At 40.6% G+C, this 24452-nt stretch overlaps 1 protein-coding gene across 3 annotated transcripts in view; it reads left to right on the top strand.

The window, feature by feature from the left end:
* arid3a (AT-rich interactive domain 3A) overlaps positions 1 to 24452 on the top strand; it is a 47533-nt gene that overhangs the window by 9276 nt on the left and 13805 nt on the right. For 2 of the 3 annotated variants that reach the window (XM_061684744.1, XM_061684743.1), the window contains exons 2-3: positions 5303 to 5968; positions 7487 to 7766. In XM_061684744.1, the coding sequence (XP_061540728.1) occupies positions 5628 to 5968; positions 7487 to 7766 (621 nt within the window). In that variant the 5' untranslated portion in view covers positions 5303 to 5627. The remainder of the gene's footprint in view (positions 1 to 5302; positions 5969 to 7486; positions 7767 to 24452) is intronic. The other variant, XM_061684745.1, reaches the window with a different exon arrangement.

Here is a 24452-nt window from a genome sequence, read left to right as displayed (position 1 = left end):
AATAAAAGCACAAGTGGAATTGAAACAGTAAAACAGAGAAATGCTTAATTTTATGGAGCCCGCTTTCGATGTCGCGTCTCACAACACGATATGCTATAGAAAACACAGGCCGGTTTGTTGAAGAGAAACATTCACAGGACTTGTATTTTTAACCATATGTTTTTATTTGTTTCTATGCCTGTCCATTGAAATTTACATGCAAATGTTCCGTGGCCCAAAAAAGGTTGGAGACCAATGTATTTTGCTGAAAGATGATCAATGACGTCATCGATTAATCAACTTTTACTCGACTTTTATCACGTTATAGTTGACTATAAAAAAAACTTTGTTCAAACCATAATTTTCACATTTAAACACATTTTACACTGCTCTTAGGCATTTTTGACCATAAACAAGTTTTGAAAATAAATGTATATGTACTCCAAGCCCTCATGACAGTATGTTTGACTCTAACAATGTGAAGGCATACATATGTGGGAATTAATTATTCAATCAGCCCAATCCTATTCAAGAAAAGAGAGCGAGAGAGAATGTGTTCTTCTTGAGTTAATGTGACTTTGGCCAAAGAGAAGAGTTCAAACCTGTTACATGGAATAAACTGAATAGGGCTTTGTGTACACAACCTACCAGTTATTTGCATTCTGGTTTATTATCTTTAAAGGTATTTCCCCTGGCTTCCCGTAATGCTAATATGTACTTTTTGATTACCTGGGAACCTCAATACACTTTATTCTCCTGGCAAATAAACATGGCCTCTTTCACACAGAGATCCCATCAGAAATATGCCTTAGTCATTTTTTACAAAACCAGCAAAGCGGGATATTACCACGCTTCTACACAGCCACACCGACTCCGGCATTGACATAATTATAGGCCTAAGGACGGCAATGTCTACATCTGGTGTGATGTATGAAATGCAACACCAGAGTGTTGGAGAACTGAGTATCAGGTGTTAAACTTTTGAAAATTAAGTTTCGTAGTTGGTTAACTCATATGCTCACAGGCTCCGTTTTTGAAGAGAATCATTCTTCAATGGTTCAAAGGAAACCGTCAGTATTATTGTGTTTTTTATTGGCCTGCTTCAGTATGTCAGCATACTTTAGCTGGTTGTCAACATGCAGTTTTAGTAGTCACTGCGCATAAAAGCATTCATCTTTGTACGCATGTTTACAATTAGATTGGTCTGCTGAAATCTTACTATATAATTCAATAATTGTGACATGTGTACCAATTTTGTGGGGGGGGGGGAATATTTTAAAAGTGTCCTAGGAGGCTGAAATTTTGGAGTGGCAAATGCCAGCAAGCGGTATTAGCTTTGGATGCGAACATATGCACATTATGTGCATGCATGTGAGGCAGTGCAAGTCTCTTTATCTAGTTGGAGTTAGACCCTTAGCTCAGCTTCTTATCACCCTGTCCTGTTTGCTTAGACCTTGCAATCTTCTACTCGAATGTGGGTTTTAAAAAAGAAAAAAAAGAAAAGAGGATTAACCCATTAGCTGTCATCGTTTATACTTCTTTATCTGTGTGGCTCCTCCCTACTCTCATATAGGAGCCTACCACCTACCCTTGCTAGCTAACATTACTTGAGCCGATTAAGGTGTTGGTGAAGACGTTGCATGTATGAGGATTTTTTTTTACACATCACACATTGCAGCATTTTTTTTGCTGTATCGTGGGTGATACACAGTATATGTGTCATTATCTCTCATTTCATTCTTTACAAAAATAACAGTGATGAAGTGCAATAAATATTCAACATTGCAAATAAAGCGTGGTACTCACATACTGATAATCAGGCCTAATTTGAGCCCAATTCCTCCCTTGTGACCAAGTTCAGCAAACCCAATTATCGGAAGTTTATAATATATTATCCTGAGCGAGGACATCGTATGATATATCTTATTATGTGTTGTATTAAGAGAATTTTCCTCCCCGATCATCTCAGAAAACGGTTGGGTGCAACAATCATAAATACGTGTTCAAAATTTACGATCATGAATCCTCGTGTGTGGGGGTTGGGGGGGGGGAGGGTTTGTGGTCAACGTCGAGCCACAGACTCCGTGACAGTGACATGAATCAGAACGATAGCCAATTGGGAAGGGACCTGTTGCCGAAAACAAATAGAGGAGCAACTGGTTGTGTTGAATGTTGGGATTGTGTCTCTCCCAAGGGAGGAGACTAACGTTTGTCGGTTGAGGTATCATTATGTGTGTGCTGTGCTGTGTTGGTCTTCTCAAGCACACCAAACACTAGAAGAGCAGTAAGCATACATGTGCTGATTTAAAAATAAAAAAAATTAAATTGTCCTCGTCATGTGTAGGATGGTTAAGATTAAATCTGTATGTGCTTTTAATTCAAATTGCTAAGACTTGAATGAATCTCAGGTTGTGTTTCTTAAGACCTGCCGCAATCCTCTTCTGATTGGTTTATAAGTCCGTGGATTGCAGAGGGTGCAGGCCAGGTTGTGCACAGTGGGGCATAGGAAGAAGAAAAAGGTAGGCACTCAATCGTGCAGCTTTCCAAGAGAACTGAATTCGGTATTTAATATAATTTCCCGCAGGCACACCCGACAATCTCTAATGGCACACCAATGTGCCACGGCACACTGGTTGGCATTTATTCCCTTAATTTACAGTATTTCCACTCACTCTGCATGGTAGTAAATTGGGTATAAAATAAAAATAACAGTACATCACAATAAATATGGTATAACATTGTTCTGTAAGTTTTTTTTTTGTAGAATTGACAAAAAACTTTGACCGCCACATACACTGAAAGAATATTTAGTCATTTTCATTGAATCATGTCAGCTGTCATAATAACTTTTTTCCCCAGCTTTCATTTGAGGAAGCAGGGCGAACATATATGGTGGCGCAATGTAATTTGCACCATCTAGCATGTAGGAAATCATGAAGGATGAACAGTGGCATGAAACAAAGCGACCACTTCTGCTTCCTCCTGTGCAGGAAGAAGCAAGAGAAGAGAATGCCTTTAGTCACTTCTCGTTCTTCTTTTCAAATGACTTATACGACGCATGAGCAGATGCTATGTTGGACGTGGGAGCAGGTGTCAGCACAGTATAGTATAGTATGCATACACATTGCTCATGTTCGGTCTGTTTTAAATTTAGTCTCATTTGGCAGCCATGGAAAGGGCTTTAGAGTAGTCCAAATGAAGACGTGTACAATATGATATGGTAAAGTGTTGATTAACATAGCAGTGGGGTGGCTGTAGCTCAGTCTGTAAGGACTGGGCTCAGGGACCAGAGATGGCGGGCTATTTTGAGTCCAGTTCTTAAGGGCTTCTTAAGTCATGAGAATTGGCCCCTGGAGACGTGCCAGTTTTATTTCAGAGGACTTAAACTGCCCTGGAGCAAGACACCAAACATCCAACCTTTCAGGTCATGCATGTAGTATATTCAGTACAGGGTAAGAAAATTGCCCGTAGAAGACGTTATAAATATTCTTTAATTTCTGCGCAATTCAACACAATTTAAAAAAAACAGCGTTGTTAACCAGTACAATAGGGAACTATTAAGGTGAAAATATGTCACAAAGAGCAGCACAGGTGTTCCGTTAAATCATTAAAAATCATTTTAATCAATCATTCATTCAAATAATGAAAATTATAGACTGTCCAACAAATTTGTTCTAGATTTATGAACTACTTTTTCAGTGTTTTTGATGTCAACACACAAACAAGCAAATGTGAGTCTCAAGCATAAAAGACAACTATTGCATTCCAAGTTTCCCCCCCCCCCCCAGTTACATTTGCACAGAAAGTGTGAGGAATGTCATGAGAGGTGACAATGAAATCTGAATGACAAAAAGTGATAACAGGAAAATGCCTGACAGGTCACTGCCCCACGAACCTCTTCACAACTAGAATTCAAAAGCGGTGGTAACTGCACTTGTGTGTAGAGCAGGGGTGTCAAAGACATTTTTGTCACAAGCCACAATGTAGTTATGGTTTGCCCCAGAGGGCTGTTATGACTGTGAAACCATAAACGTTTAATCGCCTCAACATATCATTACATACGGTATACACAACAAATTGATGGATAATTAGTTTTGAAATCAGAATTCAAGGATAAAAGTTTGATGAATTACTATAAAAAGGAATTTGGTTAAAAAAATGTGTGTAACTTTTTATTTTTATTTATTTTTTACTACATTTACTACATCTACATTTACATTTACTACATTTACTACATTTACTATATTTATTACATCTGACCGTTTGAAATTCTGGTACAGATTTTTGCAAGAATCATAGAAGTTGATGCACATGATTTACTTTTGCAGGCCACATAAAATTATGTGGCAGGCTGGATCTGGCCCCCACGCCTTGAGTTTAACATCTGTGGTAGACACCAGTAAATCAGGGATGACAAGTGACAACTGTCCTTTACAGACTAAACTAGTTTGACGATACCTACTTTTCACAACTGAGCTTTTTCGAGAGCAGGTATGACACCACGCCACTGACATTACGTAGTTTCGCTAGTTGGCTAACATTAATCTTGGATTTGAGCCAACCAGGCAAATAGAATAAGTTTATCCATGAGTGCTCATTTCCTTTTGTTGAGTCTGCAATGTTTCTGTCTGGTGTGTTTTTTGCGTGAGTCATTCCACAGCACACCTCCTACAGAGGACATGAAATCTGTGACTGCATGTATTGTGTGGAATCACTCTTTATTCCGCCAAGCAGATTCTGTTTTCAGCTCTGTTTATTTGGAAGGATTGAGGGAAATTCCTAATAGTGGAGTTCCACAGAACTTTGTGGAGGAATGAGTCAGCACATAAAATTTTGATGTGTATCCAGCAAATTTGTTAACCTTAAAAATCCATACTCTTAAATTTCTTAGTGACTAATGCAGGAATATATCAGCAGAGATTAATCATGGATTCATCCACATTTGTTTGGGTTTTGGTTCTTCTAAGTGCCATTCTACTTTACGACGGAAGTCATCTTTTTTTATGGACAATTGATTCGGTCACAATTGTATTTGTGTCATAGTTGTAGCTGTAGCTTGTTGATATGAAAGCAACTGGTCGATTGCAATGCCAACTAACAAATCATGACACCAAATAATTGTAGATTTAATCTATACACTTAGTGTTATGATCAATACATTTATATCAATAAGAAGAAAATCTTACATGATGCTATTGAATGTAGGTCTTTATATTAATGTTAAAAGGCATGTGAATTAGAATTTTCTGGTTTGCATTTAAACTACTTTATGTTAGCACACAGAAGTAGCAATCTGACAATTTTTTATTTTTGTCACACACAGGTTTTTGTAGTTGTGAACAAGGTCTCATATGCCTGTGTTTCCACTGGCTGCCTCACGTCCATCTTTGGTTTTACATCAAGACAAGTGAAAAGTCTACATCTCGACAACTGGACCTCTTCCATTTCTCCTCAAGGACAAATAGTTCATCATCCCCATCACATTCAAGATTCTCCAATAAGCTGCTAGCCAGTCGCGTGATTTGCAATTTGCTTTCTCAAGGCAGAAATACCAATCATCATCACCAAACGAACCCACAACTGGTGCTCCCTCAGTGGGGGAGGGAAGGGAAGCAAGGCAATTTATCACTGTGCCATTTCCCACAGAGATGAAGCTGCAGGCCGTCATGGAGAACCTGCACAGGCAGCAAAGGGCCAAGCTGTTGATGGAGCAGCAGCTTCAGCAGCAAGCAGCCATCCAGCACCCAAGTGGAGTAGCAGGGGATGACTCTAAAAACAGCCCGGCCCCTGAGACGGAGCAAGCCCAATTGGTGGCCCTGGCAGCCATGCGTGCGGCAGCGGCCGGGTTACAGAGGGTGTCAGACAGCCGCATTTCGGACAGCCGCATGTCGGAGCGCAGCAGCGGCAGTGAGGATGAAGGTGAAGACGATGACAATGAGGGAGAAGAACAATACAAAGATATTATGGGGTCGGATGAGGAAGAGCAAATGTAAGAACCAAAAAATTTACCTTTGTTTGTTTGTAAATATACAGTGGTACCTTGACTTATGAGTTTGTCATTCTGTGACCATGTTTGTAAATTCAGGGGAGAATATGTCGTTTTCAAACTGGTTGCAATATTTTGAATGTAGCCTTATTTCAGCCCTCACCACCTTGGGTCTCTGCCCAAAGAAACTCCCCCAACTCACTAATCTTGCACAACAAAAAGATTCAGGAATATATAAATTCGTCGTGCTCACCTGGATGCCTCAGAGTGCAACTCGGTTGTCTGAGAGCGTCGACGGCCCACTGGAATTGGCCTGGATGAAGAGACCGCTGCGTCCTGCTTCAAAGTGCGCCTTTGGGTTGGCCGTGAGCACACAATGTTACACAAAATGTTACCGGTTTGATGTTATATTTTTTGGAATGTACGATCAATTGAAAATATGAGTGGTGATCAACTTACCAGACGACTCGGTGAGCACGGTGACATGAAAAATGGTGTGGCTTTCCAAGCTCAACCATGCAGCTGTCCGCATATATAAGAGGGGACACACCACCATTATATATTTTTACCCTTGATTTGAAATGGAGAGCTCTCCAATTTTTCCCTTAAAACTTCTGTTGCCACCTGGAGTTAAATAATACGGCCAAGAAACTATAATAGTATACTCTGTGAGAGGTTGTTATATATCCCCGTGAGCCTCTGTCTGCACGGTGGGCGTGTGCAGAGGATTGAAAGATTATTTGGTCACGCCTCCTTTCACTACACGCTCTGAATGGCCGTGACCAGTTGTAAAATTATAATTAAAATGGGGCCCTGAGAGGGGTGATTTTTCAAAAGATGATTTAAATAATATTCTATAATATAGAATATAATTATATATAAAATACAGACAGTTTTAACATATAACAAAAAATTGTTACAAATAAAATTTAAAAAAAGCTCCAAATTTCACCGCTAAATCTCTCATCAAATCAACATCCCCATTTGAAATGAATGGAAATGCATCGGTTCCAGCCATTCAAAAAACATTCAATATTAAAAATATTACTGTAAAGTATTGTACTGTATAAAGCCATAGCTAGTGCAATGTAAATGTTTTTTTCCTTAATCACTGTTTTTTTTCTTCCACTGAACTTCGCCATCTTCACTGTTTTCTTTGTTTTTAAACGCCTAACTTTTCCTCTCTTTCATCTACAAGGAGTTTTGTCTCAGCACTCCCTTTGAAGAAAAAAAAGTTGGCAAAATACCTGCACAAATTTCGGAAAGTGCGAGCACAAATGAACTGTACCTGTACTTTCACTGCAAAGTGACCACATGAATTGATGGTGTGTGAATGTTCGCTGTGCGTGAAACTCACTCTTAAGTCAAATTTAAGTTCTCAACACAAGGAAAAAAAAATCAACTGCACGACAGCTCGTAATCTCTTCGTCAATTGGGGCACTCGTAAATCAAGCTACCAGTGTACACCCTTTTATCTTCATTGCTTTTAAAAACAATATTTAATTTCCCACACCCACACAGCAAACAAAAGTGGGATGAGGAGGACTTTGAAGGCGAGATGGAAGAAGACTTTGATGATGACCTAGCGGAGGAGGGTCTGCCCACAGGCCACAATGCAGTTGTGCCTGGGAAAGGCATCCTCCTGCTGCCCCACCGCCAGCTCCACCCTCACTCCCAGCTCCTGAAGGCTCGGCCCAGTGTGGACCAAGAGCCCCGCATAGCCATCTTGCCTCCCCACCCCGCACACAGCCATCTTGGCCAAGACCACGGGGAATGGACCTACGAGGAACAGTTCAGACAGGTAGGATTGCATATGGAGATCTGTGTGCAAGAAAATGTATAATGTACATATGAAAGTGAGTTTATTTAAATTCATGTACACAATATGGACAAATTTGAGCCATACTTCTTAATTCATGAATTAAACAATCAGAGTTGGCATATACCTCTTAGTTTTACCAGAAACCTAATTCTTCATCTTATGATATTGTGATACATTATTTAAGATGAAGCTTTGACAATATCAGATTTCCAATCTATTGCATTGTTAGATGTAGATACAGTATTATGCCACAACTAGCACCACAATGGTGGAAGAATCTGAGCGCTGTAGAATGAGATGTGACGGTAGGTATTTGTACAACAACTTTTCTATGCTGTTATCTTTTACTACGCGTGTGCTTTCTGTAAATATACAAGTGGACTGTATATTATAAGGTGGCCCTAGTGGAGTAAACTGGTACGTGTTTACAAGAAGAGATTTAGAACTGTCATAAGCATAGTTGACAGGGCTGCTTTCGGTTGAGAGTCTGACTTAAAACGGCACTCTCAATAATTTTTTTTTTATATCTGTATGTGGCGGCACGGTGGACGACTGGTTAGAGCGTCTGCCTCACAGTTCTGAGGAGCGGGGTTCAATCCCTGGCTCCGCCTGTGTGGAGTTTGCATGTTCTCCCCGTGCCTGCGTGGGGTTTCTCCGGGCACTCTGGTTTCCTCCCACATCCCGAAAACATGCATGGTAGGTTAATTGACAACTCTAAATTGCCCGTAGGTGTGAATGTGAGTGCGAATGGTTGTTTGTTTGTATGTGCCCTGCGATTGGCTGGCAACTAGTTCAGGGTGTACCCCGCCTCCTGCCCGATGATAGCTGGGATAGGCTCCAGTGAGTGAGGAGAAGCGGCTCAGAAAATGGATGGATGGATATCTGTATGTATTTGCTCTTGTGCATGCATCATTCTTATCTACTATCGATGAAACTGCTAATTTTGAAGAAATGGTATTTGTCATAATGGATTTTTCCATTACAAATGGTCTCTGTGTTGATTTACTTATGTGGTTATTCATGCATTTGCAAAATGTTGTAATCCTTGACCAGTATTTTTCATGTAATTTATGAAACTGATTTTATCTTACTTGAACCCACTTCCATGTTGAACCTAAACTGTTGTTTATATGTGAACTAAACTGACACTTTTCTCGCATACATGCTTGTGGAGCAAAATCATGAAACATGTTTGACAGAGAAGTAATGTGTCCCTGAGAGCTCTTTTATACCACCAAGCAAGTTTTTCCTCTATGTAAATGTGTACCGTGTGTGTGTGTGCGTGTGTGTGTGTGCGCAATATGCAATTCAACATATTTCACCCATTTCACTTTCAAACCTCACCATACAGTCTGTAATTTCAGATGTTTGTCTTGTGATTATAATGTATGCAATATAACCCCCATAAGACTTATGCTTTTCTTTCTAAATAGCTCGCCACTCCCTCCAACTTGGTGTAAATGTGGTGAATGAATACACTCACTCTGGATTTGGTGGTTTTTGTACATCAGATTCTGTATGTTTTCATCATAACATGTCAGTCATCGGCTCAACTCTCGAGCAGTTGTGTATCAAGACAGCCAGCATCTTGGCTGACAAGATAGTGTTGATTTAAAAACTCTGCCTACACAAAGTCACATTGCTCTGACTGGAGAAACAGAACACGGGCAATCACATCTCACATGGATATTTTATAACATGGTAAAAACACTCCTTGTTAAGATCATAGCCTAACACACACTTTTGTAGTGGGAATCCAGTGTTGCTGTCACATTAACACTGGACTGGTTTACTGCAGTGCAATACTGCAGTGTGAATGTGCTATGACTGTGTGAGTAAAGTTAAAATGACCTACCTATGATAGTAAAAGCAGTTTTTCCCATGATAATTCAAACCTCATGCTCTGTCGTTTGGGGTATGATTTAGGTTGCCTATATTTTGTGGTTTTGTCTAATCATGTGAAGTGAAGTCTGTAGTTTTATCTACAGGCGAATGTTTGTGGAATCCATTTTCCGTAGTAGTAATCGCAAATAGTTTGTCAAAGGGTTCACTTAACATATGGGACAAAAACAACTGATAAGAAGTTTTCCATGCTGAAGAGGTAGAACATCACAATGTCAGCATTAAATATAACTTGATTTATTGTCTTTCATATTTATGGTGACCTAGATTATTATTCAGCATGTAAACATTTGGTCACGCCCTAACGTGTTCTAAAATATGACTCATCATGCTGTCCACATGCACCCTGCACAGTTTCTTCATAGCACATACATATGCAATGACATAATGGAAACAATGGAAGCCTTTGTTAAAAAAATAAAATTTGGTCAGGCTCTAAAACTGCGCTTATAATTGTAATATTGATGATTTGAAACCACTTTGCGGTTTAAGTTTTGAACAGCACATAACCCAAATCTACTACTCTTTGCTTACAGTACATGATTTAATGTTTAGGTTGTTAAGCATTATGGGGGCACTGGGTGGAGAGGAAGGAGTTAAAGCTGTTTAGTTTATTTTTGGGCAGGTGGGTGGAGGCTACTGGAATGTGCCTGAGGCAGGGTGATAATGTGGCCATTGGAACATCAAATCCTCGGCAGAAACCTTATGTATGTCTATCAGTCGATGGCAGTTGGAGTGCTTCCAAACCAAAAACTTCCCTTTCTTTCCTCTAAAGCACATTATTGTAAAAAGCTAATGTCAAACATCATGGTAATTGAAAATTTAAGAGGGAAAATGATCAAGCTGGAGGGATGGAGAGCAAACGGTGCAAGAAGGATAAATTTACAGTTTATTTAAAGTTTACTGATTGGAGGACTTTAATAATGGGATTTCAATAAATCCACAAATAAGATCAAAAAATTTAAAAATAACAGAACATAGATCCAGGGCAAGTCTTATTGTTGGACATTTATAATAGACTGATGTGATATGAATATCATGACTTCATATTTTTATGAATTACATGAGGGCTCGCACCAGTAGTAGTGGTAAAAGTAAGAACCACCTAGGTATTTCTCATTAAAGAAAAAGAAAAATTCTGCCGCAAAATGATTTTATCAAATGAAAATAAATAAATTATATTTTCCCAGAAATTCAATGACTTATTGAGTTGTAAAATTGAATACAGCTAAATGCACAAACATATTTCACAAAAAATAAATATTTGTTAAACATCATCACTCTCAATCCTTAGAAACTTAAAAAAAAAGTGTCTTGAGACTTCCCTTGTCTTCTCCCAAGGACTATCTTTGTTTTGATAGCATGCACGCGATTGAGGGTGTGTCAATTACAGAGGTCACCCTCAGTGCTGCCTCAGCCAAAATGTGCATGTGCATGTGCAGGGGATGTGGAGGTGTTAGTTTAGTCTGTTGCTATATAACAAGATTGCTTGTCTTCTGTGATTAATTTTCCATACATCCATCCATTTTCTGAGCCGCTTCTCCTCACAAGGGTCGCGGGCGTGCTGGAGCCTATCCCAGCTGTCATCGGGCAGGAGGCGGGGTACACCCTGAACTGGTTGCCAGCCAATCGCAGGGCACATAGAAACAAACAACCAGTCGCACTCACAGTCATGCCTACGGGCAATTTAGAGTCTCCAATTAGTGCATATTTTTGGGATGTGGGAGGAAACCGGAGTGCCCGGAGAAAACCCACGCAGGCACGGGGAGAACATGCAAACTCCACACAGGCGGGAACGGGGATTGAACCTCGCACCTCAACTGTGAGGCTGACGCTCTAACCAGTCTTCCACCGTGCAGCCTGATTAATTTTCATTCACAAAATAACTAAAAAATACAAAATAATATTTAGGGCAGGACAGTTATTCATTAATTTTGAGTTTGTCGGGATTTTATTTATTTTTTTTGCGCGTCATTTCAAAGTGCATCCCCGACTGACATGCACTGCTTTTACCACATGACTGGAAACAGAATAAAGCTAGTTTCAGAGGTGGGTAACGTACATTGACTTTTCCAGTAGCATCTTGGATACATTGTACTTGTCAAAGTATTTTTAATACTGCAGACTTTTTACTTTTACTTGAGTATTTATGTTAAGAAGAAACAGTACTTTTACTTTTACTCAGTTACAATGATCTTGCCGCTCGCTACTTTTATTGATCAATTATTATTATTATTATTATTATTTCATGCGCGACCTATCACTTTAGTCTACGAGTTCGACTTCCGCATCGGGCACTGTTTGCGCCAATCCAATTTAAGCGCTAGTGACGTTGGTATTAACACTACATAGGCCAGCCCGGCTAATCGTCGTGCCTATGTGGCAACCATGTTGGGAAGGTCGTTGTTACCATTGAAGGCAACAATGTGCAACACTTCTAACGTGAGAAAACACCTTGTGGTAAATTGCAGATGTTTTTTTTGTTGTTTTGGATGTGCATATTAGCCCACATTAGCCCTATTTTATCACAAGTAACTGTAAAACATGGATCTCTTGGGCTACGTGCTAATCTCGCTCACACTGTATACACACACATACAGTAATATGAGAATTTGCACATTCGCATTTTATTTTGTTATTTTTATTTCATTGATGTTCATGTTCTGATTAAAAAAATCAGAAGGTACTCACCATTTACTCAGTGCTTGAGTGGTAAAAACTACTACTACTACTAAAAACTACTCAAGTACTGAGTAAATGGTGAGTACCTTCACCGTTTTTACACTGTGTACTTTTTACTCTTAAATAATTTTTGGGAGGACTATATTTTACTTTTACTTGAGTCACATTTTTGTCAAGTAACAGTACTCTTACTTGAGTACAATATTTGGCTACTCTATCCACCTCTGGCTAGTTTACAAAAGCACAGTCTGTGTTGCCAAATTAGTGGCTTTACCACTATATTTAGTCACTTCTCCTACCCCTCGAGTGATTATTACACAAAAAAAAAAAAGTGACTAGCAATTTTAATTGCCACGAAGAAACGGACAACATGAGTGGAAACATTTTCACATTGTTTTCCTGGTGGAAGACAATCACAGTCTATCATGCTAAACATTGCCAAAGACATGGTGCATATTTGTACAATGCAAAAGCAGTGACTTATCGACATGATGGAAACTTTTGACCCGAGATATGTGCTTCCAAGATCCAAATATTTTGCCATGGTCGATTTGCCTCATCTGTAAAATTCTACATCGGAAAAAGTGTGAGAGAGCTAGAGGAGCTGCGGTTTTTCTCTTTGATGCATCCAGTTTGACGACGCATTTTATCTTGTTAGCGGTACATTATTCTTCTTAATTCCGTCAAGAAAACAAATAATTGTCATGTCATTTGCTTGTTTTATGCAAAGGGAGGAAAACTGATTGAAATCCGAACTTGGTTTTTTTTTTTTTTTTGGTTGAGATTTTATTTTAATGTCATATCGTGGGCCCTGGTGACCTACAAAAAGAGGGTCCTCGACCCCTTTTGTGTTATCGGCTTGAGGACGACTAGCTCTATCATGCAACATGCATGCAGCAGCTGAACTATAGATTAACATACAATATAATCTGGATCAATACATAGTTGTTGCATGGCAGTATTTTTAGTATAGATGTATGTTGTTTATATTGGCTTGTTCGCCTTCATTGTTCAGCTTTGTCCTGGGTTTTTCAGTCTGTAAAGGCCTCTTTATCAATGCAGGAATTCAATCAAGTAGGTGATTTTTACGACAGAGACAAATTGTGTCAACTTTTTTTTGTTAATTTGGGGAAAACTTTTGTTTGAATGGCTTTATAATAGCTTCGGTCCTGTACAAATGGTTCATGCCCCCTTAATAAGCAGTATCCTCATCAGGCCAAAAAGGTTCAGAGGCCAGGCGGGGCCTTTGAAGTTAGTCTGTGTGGGCCTTAAACATCAGCAGCAGGGCAGATGGAGCCCAGATGGACAGCAAAGAAGGGATGTCTTTAAAAATTCATGGCACTCACCATGATCAGGGTGAGTGGAGGGCATTTGGCATTAAACATTAAATTGCGCACACACGCAAGCGCGCACACACACACACACACATGCACGCACTGTGAAGAGGGGGATGGGGTTGACTGGGACAACAGGAAGTATAGCTTGAATGAGAGCCAAGTGGGAGCGACACTTATTGGGATTGCCTGTCAGTTTTTTGCTGATACAGCTGTCCAAGAAGTCCTTGTTGGCTTTGTATTCCACTCGAGTTTTCACAGGATCCTTTAAATCTGTCTTGTATGAATTCATATGACAATGTTTTTTATTTTATACAACCGTATAAATTCTCACGATAATTTGAATGATTAAAAAAGCAATGCTACAGATTTGAAGCTGACATTCTCAGACAATTGATCAATGATTTAAAAGACAAGATCTTGTTAATATTGTATTGTCAGTTGTGTCCGGGGTCCGATACTTGATGCCAGCCTTACTGTGCATGTTCTCCTAGTGCTTGCGTGGGTTTAGCGAGTAAAGACTGTAAATTATTAGAAGTGTGAATGTCAGTGTGATGGCTTGTTTTTCTACTCCATATAATGTATGTGCACTGCGATTTACTGGCGACCAAATGGGGGAGTACCCTGTCTCTCGCCCACGGTGAGATGCGATGGGCTCCAGCTCACCGGCGAATCTAATTAGGACAAGCGAAAATGGATGGCTAGATGAATACAGTAATAATATGTATTAATTACTTGACAAAATAGCAAATACAGTGATATAAAATTGCGATGCATTCAAAAGGTCATCTTTTTTTTTTCTCGTGTAAGTTGCTTGGGTTGGAATGAATAAGCGCATGCTAGTTATCATTTAATTGCCCTGACACATCCCTGTGCAGTGATACGGATTTAACAAAAGGGAAACAAGGCTTAATGGGTATTGTCTGTGCCGTGAAAACAAAAGGCTGCGAAACAAAGGCAGCGGTTGCACGGGAGGACCTGTAAGGGTTTTCCTGTTCAGTGTGAAGGGAGTCGGGGGGGCGGCGAGGCAAAAGAAAAAAGAGGGTAGGTGAGGAGCAACAAAACAACAGCCAGTTGGCGTTGCGCTTTGAAGCTGTGCCAAGTAGAGTGTGTAACACAATGTCGTTTTAACAAAAGCACTGTATGGTATTTGAACCACTGTCAAGAAGTGTGCAATCAACTAATAGTGGAAACTGGCTCCTGCTCACTAAGGAGGAGGGAAGGTTGACGTGGGAATGTAAACAAAGATTGGAATAAGTAAGACTCCAGCTCCTTTCTTTAGTTGCTGTAAGTTTGTTTTTATCCTTTAGATTTTGACAAATTCCTTGTGATTCCCACCCCTGGTAGTAACCCCCAAGCCCTCTCACAGGAAATGAGGAAATGACCATTTCTTGAGCAACAGCAAGAATCACAGATGCCCCACATCCCCCATTGTCTTTGCCACTATATTGTGTGAGACGTATATTCTCACCAAACAACAAGGGCGCTGCTTGCATTCTTGCCTTTTGACTTTTTCATAATACCAGCCTGGAAGTAGATGGTCGCTGAATGCACAGAGCTGACAAATGGAAAAAAAGTTGCATGTTCTCATACAATGACCCAGATAAAGGCATTCATTTGAACCAAAGCTTTGAAATTCCAATGTTGCCTTCAGATGCCCCTGAAAAGGTAGCGTGTGGTGCAAGCTTTGTCTTGAAAGAATCAATTAAGTGCTGGGTCAGACATTAAGATTCTTCGCCAAGCATTTTCAAGGTCAGAATGGCTCTTTGTGCAAAATGTCACTGGATGAGAGAGCAGAAAATATATATTGTATTTTCAATATGGCTGCACAATGAAAGCTCAAACAGGATGAAAAGCACAGCTAACTCTTCATTGTCACTAGGGAACCATTAGGTGTTAGATCCATTGTTGTCAAGGCGAGGTGTGTACACACACACGCGCACACACTTCTCTTTCATAACACAGCATATATAATCTTATTATATTTTTCATGTTTTTGTACTTAGCCACAAATACAAATGTGTGCTTTTCTTTTCCATTGTACGACTTGATAGTAGCAGCGCGGGTACAAACGTTAAGCCCATCTGCCTCACAGTTCTGATGTTCTTGGTTAGAACCTGGCTCTGGCCCTCCTGTGTGGAGTTTGCATGTTCTCCCTGTGCTTGCGTGGGGTTTCTCTAGATTCTCCAGCTTCCTTCTACATTAAAAGGAAAATGTCCGTCCATAGGTGTGTCAATGGTTGTTTGTGTATATGTGCTCTGCGAGTGACTGGCAAACCAGTCCAGGGTGTCTACTCAGCTCTCGCGCAAAGTCAGCTGGGATGGGCTCCAGCTCACACATGACCCTAATGAGTATACGCAAGCACTATGGAAAATGAATGGACGGACGTATCTAGTATGTATGTTGTTTGTGAAATTCTGTGCTTGTCTTTAGCGAGTGGAGTAGAAAGGACAAAGAAGACTGATAGAACGGTCGTGTGGATGTCAGAAGTGTAAGTCTTGTCACTGAAATCATTGCATGAGGTGGGTAAAAAACTTTGACACATTTAATTAAGTATCGTACATAGGGTTTTGCATGGGGAGGACAAATTGAGGAGTTGCTTGAGGGCAAATTGCAGAGTCACCACCTTGGTTAGTGACGGGCGAGGCGAGGTGGCCACAACATCTCTGTCTTTATAGAGCCCCATACATACTGTACATATCAGGCCTGCATGCAGGCTGGGTGGGCCAGATATGGTTTAAAGGACTCAGCTGTCATCCATTAAACTCAACACAGTGCTCATCTATCACTTTGAGTGACACTGTCCCCAAAACCTCAGTTTTTCAGCTCTCCGAGGTTAGATTAAATATCTCCATGTATGTCTTCATCTTGTTTGCATCAGTGCCCTGTGACCCTCATTCCTCTCTCCCACCATCTGCTTTCCATCTTCTGCGCTAGCTGTGAATAAATAACTTTTTTAAAGAAGTCTCATTTAATGATTATATACTGTAGTACATTCTCATTCAAGCTTGAATTGAATAATCCTTCTCAAGGATAATTGACAGCAGGATTATGCTGAAGGGTTGACTTGCGGGGTTGCTTGACTGTTCTAACCGCTTCTCTGTTCAGTTTGGCCCTGCCTGAGTTTTGGCCTCTATGATTGGGATGCTCGTCTTCAGCAGTGTGGTTAGAAGAGATTTCCCACTGATAGAAAATGTCTGGGTGTTGCGGGTCTGGGAAAGTTGGCCGCTGTTTATTTCTGATTCTTATCCAAATCTACAAGACATGCTATCTGATGGTAGTGTGGTGGAATGGAAGCATGGAATACATTCTCTTTCTCCCCTGTTTCATCCACTGATTTTCTCATGTCAGCGCATCAAGGGGCCATAATGACATTTTTAATTGAAATGGGGACAGGGGGGGAACTGTTGTTTTGGCTTTTGGAGCCTGACAACGGAAACACTTAAAAAGGGTCTCTAGGTTTTTTTTTTAATGGCACAAATAGTTTATTTGTAAATGATAAGAACAGTGGTCTGTGAAAATGTGTGTTGAAGAATTCAGTCAAGGCATACATGAGTATGTCACAACCAAAACAGTATACAGGCCACTTGCCTGTCTTTGTGTTTGGGCTTCTCAAGATAATGGCTCTTTTACAGCAAAGTGTATATTTACTGCACTGCTACTGCAACTCATTACTTACATACGTCAAATTCCACATGGTTTTGAAACCCACACACATAGACTTGGGAGGACATACAGATTATGCTCATGTGAGTTGTGTTCTCTTTTAAATGAGTGTATATTGCACATACAGCATTTACAGTAATTTTACAGATTGTTTCAGGCAGGGCTGTCAACTGTATTAAAAAAACAAAAGAAAAACTCGAGTTTCTGTTTTACTTAAACCTTTGTTATGCAAATGTGTGTGAGGTGCTTCTGAATCATTTACAGCAGTGATTCTCAGTGTGGTACGGGTACCACTAGTGGTACGGGTGCTTCCTCAAGTGGTTGTCGAAAAAATCACTAAATTAAATAAAAATATAATAAAATACAGTCAAACATATTAGAAGGAAGGACAATACAGTATCTTATCGCCCGACAGTGCCATGAAAAAATATTGACCCCCCTTCTCAAATTCTTATGTTTTTGCATAGTTTGTCCACTTAAATGTTTAAAATCGTCAAACAAATGTAAATCCATCCATCCATCCATCCATTTTCTACCGCTTATCCGGGTCGGGTCGCGGGGGTGGCTGGGGGCAGTAGCTTTAGCAGGGACGCCCAGACTTCCCTCTCCCCAGCCACTTCATCCGGGGGGATCCCGAGGCGTTCCCAGGCCAGCCGAAGGACGTAGTCTCTCCAGCGTGTCCTGGGTCGTCCCCGGGGTCTCCTCCCGATGGGACGTGCCCGGAACACCTCACCAGGGAGGCGTCCGGGAGGCATCCGAATCAGATGCCCCAGCCACCTCATCTGGCTCCTCTCAATGCGGAGGAGCAGCGGCTCTACTCTGAGATCCTCCCGGATGACCGAGCTTCTCACCCTATCTCTAAGGGAGAGCCCGGACACCCTGCGGAGGAAACTCATTTCGGCACGGTTGTATCCGGAATCTTGTTCTTTCGGTCACGACCCACAGCTCATGACCATAGGTGAGGGTAGGAACGAAGATCGACCGGTAAATTGAGAGCTTCGCCTTTCGGCTTAGCTCCTTCTTTACCACAACGGACAGATACAAAGTCCGCATCACTGCAGACGCAGCACCGATCCGCCTGTCGATCTCCCGTTCCATTCTTCCCTCACTCGTGAACAAGACCCCAAGATACTTGAAATGTAAATGTAAATATCAAATATAACCCAAGTGAACTTAAAATGCTGTTTTTAAATGGTGATTTTATTTAAAAAGGAAAATAAAAAACTATTCAAAGTTACCTGGCCCTGTGTGAAAAAGTAATGCCGCCCTAAACCTAATAACTGCTTGGGCCATCCTCAGCAGCAGCAACTGAAATCAAGCGTTTTCTATAACTGGCAATGAGTCTGTCACATCTCTGTGGAGATATTTTGGCCCGCTCTTCCTTGCAGAATTGTTTGAAACTAAGCAAAAATGGAGGGTTTTCAAGCATGAACGGCCTTTTTAAGGTCATGCCAATGCATTTAAACCAGACTCAAGTCTCGACTTCGACTAGGCCACTCAAAAACCTCTCTCTTTTTTTTTTAAGCCATTCAAAAGTTGACTTGCCGGTGTGTTTTGCGCTGCAGCTTGAGGTCACAAACTGATGGCTGAACATTCTCCTTGAGGATTTTCTGTTAAAGAGCAGAATTTATGGTTCCATCAATCACAGCAAGTTGTCCAGGTCCTGAAGGAGCGAAGCAGCCCATGACCATCAGAGTACCACCACCATGTTTGACTGTTGGTATGATGTTCTTCTTGTGGAATGCTGTGCTATATTTACGCCAGATGTAACGAGACACACACATTCAGTCCATGTAATATTGTCCCAAAAGTCTCGGGAATCATTCAGCTGTTTTTTTGCAAAAGAAAGATGAGCCTTTTTGTTCTTTTTGGTCATCAGTGGTTTTCGCCTTGGAACTCTGCCATAGATGCCATTTATTCCCAGTCTCTTCCATATTGTTGTGTCATAAACACTGACATCAACTGAGGCAAGGGGAGGCCTGCAGTTCTTAAAAGGTTGTCCTGAGTTCCTTCGTGACCTCCCGGATGAGTCATTGCTGTTCTCTTGGGGTAATCTTTGTAGGCTGGCCACTCCTGGGAAGGTTCACCACTGTTCCATGTTTTCTCCATGTGAGGATGTTGGCCCTCCCTATGGTTCACTTGAATCCTAAAGCTTTAGACATGGCTTTGTAACCCTTTCCAGACTGATAGATGTGAACTACTTTATTTCTCGACTGTTCTGGAATTTCTTTGGATCGTCTTTTTTTTAGATCTTTTGTCAGACTTGATTTTGTCGGGACAGATTCTGTTTAGGTGAAACAGTGGATGACTGGTTAGCACATCTGCCTCACAGTTCAAATCGGGGTTCAAATCCCGGCCCCGCCTGCGTGGGTTTTCTACGGTTTCCTCCCACATCCCAAAAACATGAGTGGTAGGTTGATTGAAGACTCTTCAAGACTCTGGTTTCAGGCAGCAGTGGCAACTGTATTAAAAAAACACAAAAGAAAAACTTAAGTTTCTGTTTTACTTAATACTTTGTTGTGTAAATGTACACTAAAAGTACTGAATTGAACTGAAAAGTACTAAATTGCCCGTAGGATGAATGTGAGTGTGAATGGTTGTTTATTTATATGTGCCCTCCGATTGGCTGGCGACCAGTTGGGAATGTACACCGCCTCTCGCCCGAAGATAGCTGGGATAGGCTCCAGTGCGACCGCGACCCTAGTTAGGATAAGTGGTACAGATAATGGATGAATGGATGGAAGAGTCTGTTTAAGTGATTTCTTGGTTGAACAGGTCTGGAGGTAGTCGGGCTCGGGTGTGATCAGTAAACCAAAAACCAGAATTAACCAAAAACTGTGATTAGTCACAATTAATTCATGATTTAACAAGGGGGGTAATTAGTTTTTCACACAGGGCCAGGTAACTTTGAATAGTTTTTTTTTTTTTTACTTGATAAATGAAACCACCTTTTAAAAACAGAATTTTAAGTTCTCTTGGGTTATATTTGTATGATATTTACATTTGTTTGATGATCTTAAATGTTGAAGTGTGGAAACTGTGCAAAACTATCAGCATTTGAGAAGGTGGCCAATACTTTTTCATGGCACTGTATGTCAAGAAAATGAAGGGAGAAACAAATGATTCTCAGGGGATGACACAATATGAAATCAAATGTTTAGTACTAAAATCTCCGCCTTGTTTTTGATGAACACTTAGGCCTACTACACTACTCTATTTTAATGTTAGTCATTACGGTGGTACTTGGAGAGCTAAGGATTTTTTTAGGTGGTACTTGGTGAAAAATGTTTGAGACGTAAATATTTGGTTTCTTTAACAGCTACACATCAATCATTTCCTTCCGCGAAGAGCGATTTTTCACAGACCGAGCTACATCAGATCGGTCTGTCACAGTGCTCGTCTTTGTCTTCGACTGGCGGCTCAGCTCCTCACACTGAGTCGATGCGTTTGAATTTTCTGAGGTCGGCTGGTCACTGTGGATTATGATGCGTTTGATCTTGCCTGTCAATAAAACAATGTTGAATGCAACTGCAGTCAAACAGATCTATTGTTGCTGTTAATTGTGTGCTCGAGGGGGAGGGGAGGATGGGACGTTGTGGAGAGCGGACATAGATGGAATCATTATCGATGTCAGCTTATGGACACACGGACGAGATGTTTCTGTCACAGCTGTTGTCAGGCCACAGTTTCCAGCTGAATTCAACTCCATATGGAAACAATGTAATATCAGACTGAGAAGGAGAGGAGCTTGTTTCCTCTGTTTGATTTGAAGTACAATTCAGTAGGTGTTGTTCACACAGGATTCAAGCAGTGATCTACTACAAGCTGGAAATGTTGCCTTGACAGACTGCTTTTGTGCTTTTCAAGACTCTATTGCAGCATACTCAATGTGTCTATGGTTTGTGGGGTTATTACATAGTATCAGTCTATTGAGAATATTTTATACATTTAATCACTCATCTCTGTAGTTATTTCTTGAAATGTGAGTTGGAAAATGTATGATTTATATATACCAAATATTACTTCTATTAGTTATATACAACCTTCACATACTTTATTGTTACATTGTGACTACTAGCTCTTTTCCGGCCATTTCAGAATGTGTGCACACAGATTGTACAGTGCTCCAAGTAATTAGATAAAAAGATAAAGTTGGCCAATATGAATTGCCCCACGCACCTTTTAGGGCTGTAGTGTGATCCATTAGTGAACCCTGATTTAAAACTTGGTCCCTCTGACTTGGCTCTTTGTTAAAGTACAGCCAGATTGTTAATTGCAGCGTCGCATAGCGTTCTCTCTCTGCAAATGCAGTACTAAAAGGTCACTGAAGGGTCTTCTTTCATTAAAACTCTCAAATACACGTACATATCTACATGTTTACAAACTCTCCGGGCTTCCTAGAATGATCTAATGGTTCCCTTCATTCATAATCATATTGTAGCATTGGTAACACGGCTATACTGTAATTGGGTTAGTGTATATCATATAAAACTGTCTCCCGCATACAGAAGTCTTCCACTGCTACAGCAACAATCTGTTGTTATTGAACTCAACAATGTGAAACATGCTTAGTAGTGTTTTACTGTGCCTCATAAATGGGTCTTTGATACAGACTATACTGTGTAAAGTATGTTCTTTGGAGCAAAGAATATTCATCCATTTGTTTTGGGGAGATTAAGGGCATCCATAAAAGGGCTGTGAGTTGATACAATGCACTGTTTGAAAATGGCTGATCATGTGTTCAAGAGCTGTATCAACTCCCCGACCTGGACCCCTTTCAGCTACATTACCCCTTCCCCCACCTTTATGAGTCACTTAGTACTAGCTAAATTTACTTATTGAGCTTTTCTTTTCCACAATCCATTCCTCCTCATTCCGGTTGAGTATGGTTTCCTATTAAATAGTTTATAAGGTAAAATTCATGCTTCTTCCCCTGTGGGGGAGGGCGGGATACATGAACACACTTTGATGAACAAATGGAGTAACTAGTTCTGCAACATTTATAAAAAAAAATATTAAAAAAATAAATCTGGTTTCTGTTTTGCACCGGACACAGTATATATAGACTTTCTTTACGCATATGCAAATCACATCAGGTGTGCTTGTTACCAGTAATCACGCAACTTAATAACTTGACTCATTGCAAGAGCATCAAGTGACTAGATGTCCAGCAGGCAATGATGCCGTTTTACAATGACTTTCGTCAGTCTTTGTCATATCCTACTATGAATATGAAACATCAACTGCTTATGTAAAATAATTTTTTGGGGTGGAAATCTATCAAAGTGGGGAAAAAATCAGTTAAACATTCAAATCATTTATAGAGGAAAAAAAATTTTTATGTGGTGCTGAAGCATTTAAAGCATGATAAGTATTCTAAAGCATGATTTTATTACAGCATTAAAGGTGTTTGGAAAGGGGGTTGAGCTTGTCACGTTGCTATTTAACTTTAAGCAAAAGTGCTCTAAACGTGTTCAATGTGTTCTGGTAACTCCATAGATCTTGAAACTGATTCAAATCTGGGCTCCGTTGAGGCCAATCGTGTACTGGTCAATCCATTGTTTGATTTAGAGTTATGCTTAGGTTGTTGTCATGCTCTGCTGTATGTTGTGATGTATGTTCTTAGTACAGTATATGCTTTTGACGCTCATATTTTTGTTTTGTAAAAAAAGATTACATTAAACGGAATGCATGAATGATAATCCATTCACTCCTGATAGTTAGCTTGTTGAGTTGTAGACGTACTCCAGTCTCCTCTGGGTTCTGGTTTTTAGTTGCAAAGCCCTTATTAGGTGCTATGTGACACTTGTGTGCCGCTGGCTTACAAACCTCCATTTGCATTAACAGGAGTGAACCCTCCCCCTGCACTGAAATAAATCCCCTGGCCAAACAGTATTAAGGCTTCTTTATACTTGCGCGGACGGCGACCGCGCTGATGTCACTGCGATTGTCCCATGCGTAATTTACCTTTAAACTCGAGCGCAACCCACGCGCGTTGTTTTGAAAGTGTGCTGCAGTTCTCCTCCAAGTCGGGGGTGTCGCTACGGCTGGTATTGGATAGGACACCACAGGGTGGAGTTTCCTCTCCATTTTTTTTTGCCATTTCCGGTAGCCCTTTTTACTTTCCTTTCAGTAACAAGGAACAAAGCAACAATAATGGTGACCGCAACAGAACAAATGTACCTAGATGACCAGATGACAGGTTTCATAATGCTGCAAAAGAAGGCGGCGACGTAGATGGTATGTAGAATCAATGGGCATGCTGGTACGTCATCACAGCATATGACTTAAACGGACCAATCATGAGAGATGATCTCTGCGGCGTTCAACACGCAGCAACTGTTTTTGTCGGGTGCGCGGCAAGCTACGCAGAGGTGCTGCGCGGGGCAATTCGTCGGTCACGTGATGAAATGCGGGCGTTGTCGGCCGCGGGAGTATAAAGAGGCCTTTACTTTCCACCAACATGTTAATGACGGCAAATCTGCAGCAACAGGCTACTCTGTAGTTACTGATTATTTTCATCATAAACCACTTTGATTTCTGTGGTTGAGGCCTCATAAAGTATCAGCAGAAGGGCAGTTGTTGCTACATATACAGCCAGTGTGGGAACTGATCAGCCTGTTTTATACAAGATTATACTTTTTCTGTGGCTGTGAAGTGGTAAATGCTACCAATGCATGTCACCAATGTCAAGATGTGTGTCTGATACAATCCAATGTGACAAAAAAAAATTCTTTCTGGCGAATAAGACAAAATGAGTGTTCCATTTTCTGTGACATCTTGAAAGTTAAAATGCAGTGTGTTTCATGGTTTTGTAACATTTACGGTAACTGCTTTTAAGCACGTGAACTGATTCCAAGCAATACAAGTTGGCCCGGTTTATTGTCGTTTTTCTAGTTTCTCCTTGTTTATCTGAATAGCAGAGCTTTAATCCAGGAGGGGCCCCAGGCCCTACTCACACATTAGAAACATGAAAACCATACAGTAATCCTACACCAACCACACCCAGCTCTGCCATGTAAGGTGTGTGTGTGGGTGTAGGTGGTGGCAGGGGAGCTCTAATGTGCATTATCAGTATTAT

Source organism: Phycodurus eques, chromosome 8 (assembly GCF_024500275.1).
Source record: "Phycodurus eques isolate BA_2022a chromosome 8, UOR_Pequ_1.1, whole genome shotgun sequence".
NCBI lineage: Eukaryota > Metazoa > Chordata > Actinopteri > Syngnathiformes > Syngnathidae > Phycodurus > Phycodurus eques.
The sequence above is the reverse complement of the archived record's forward strand: the minus strand, read 5'-3'. Positions and strand labels throughout refer to the sequence as shown.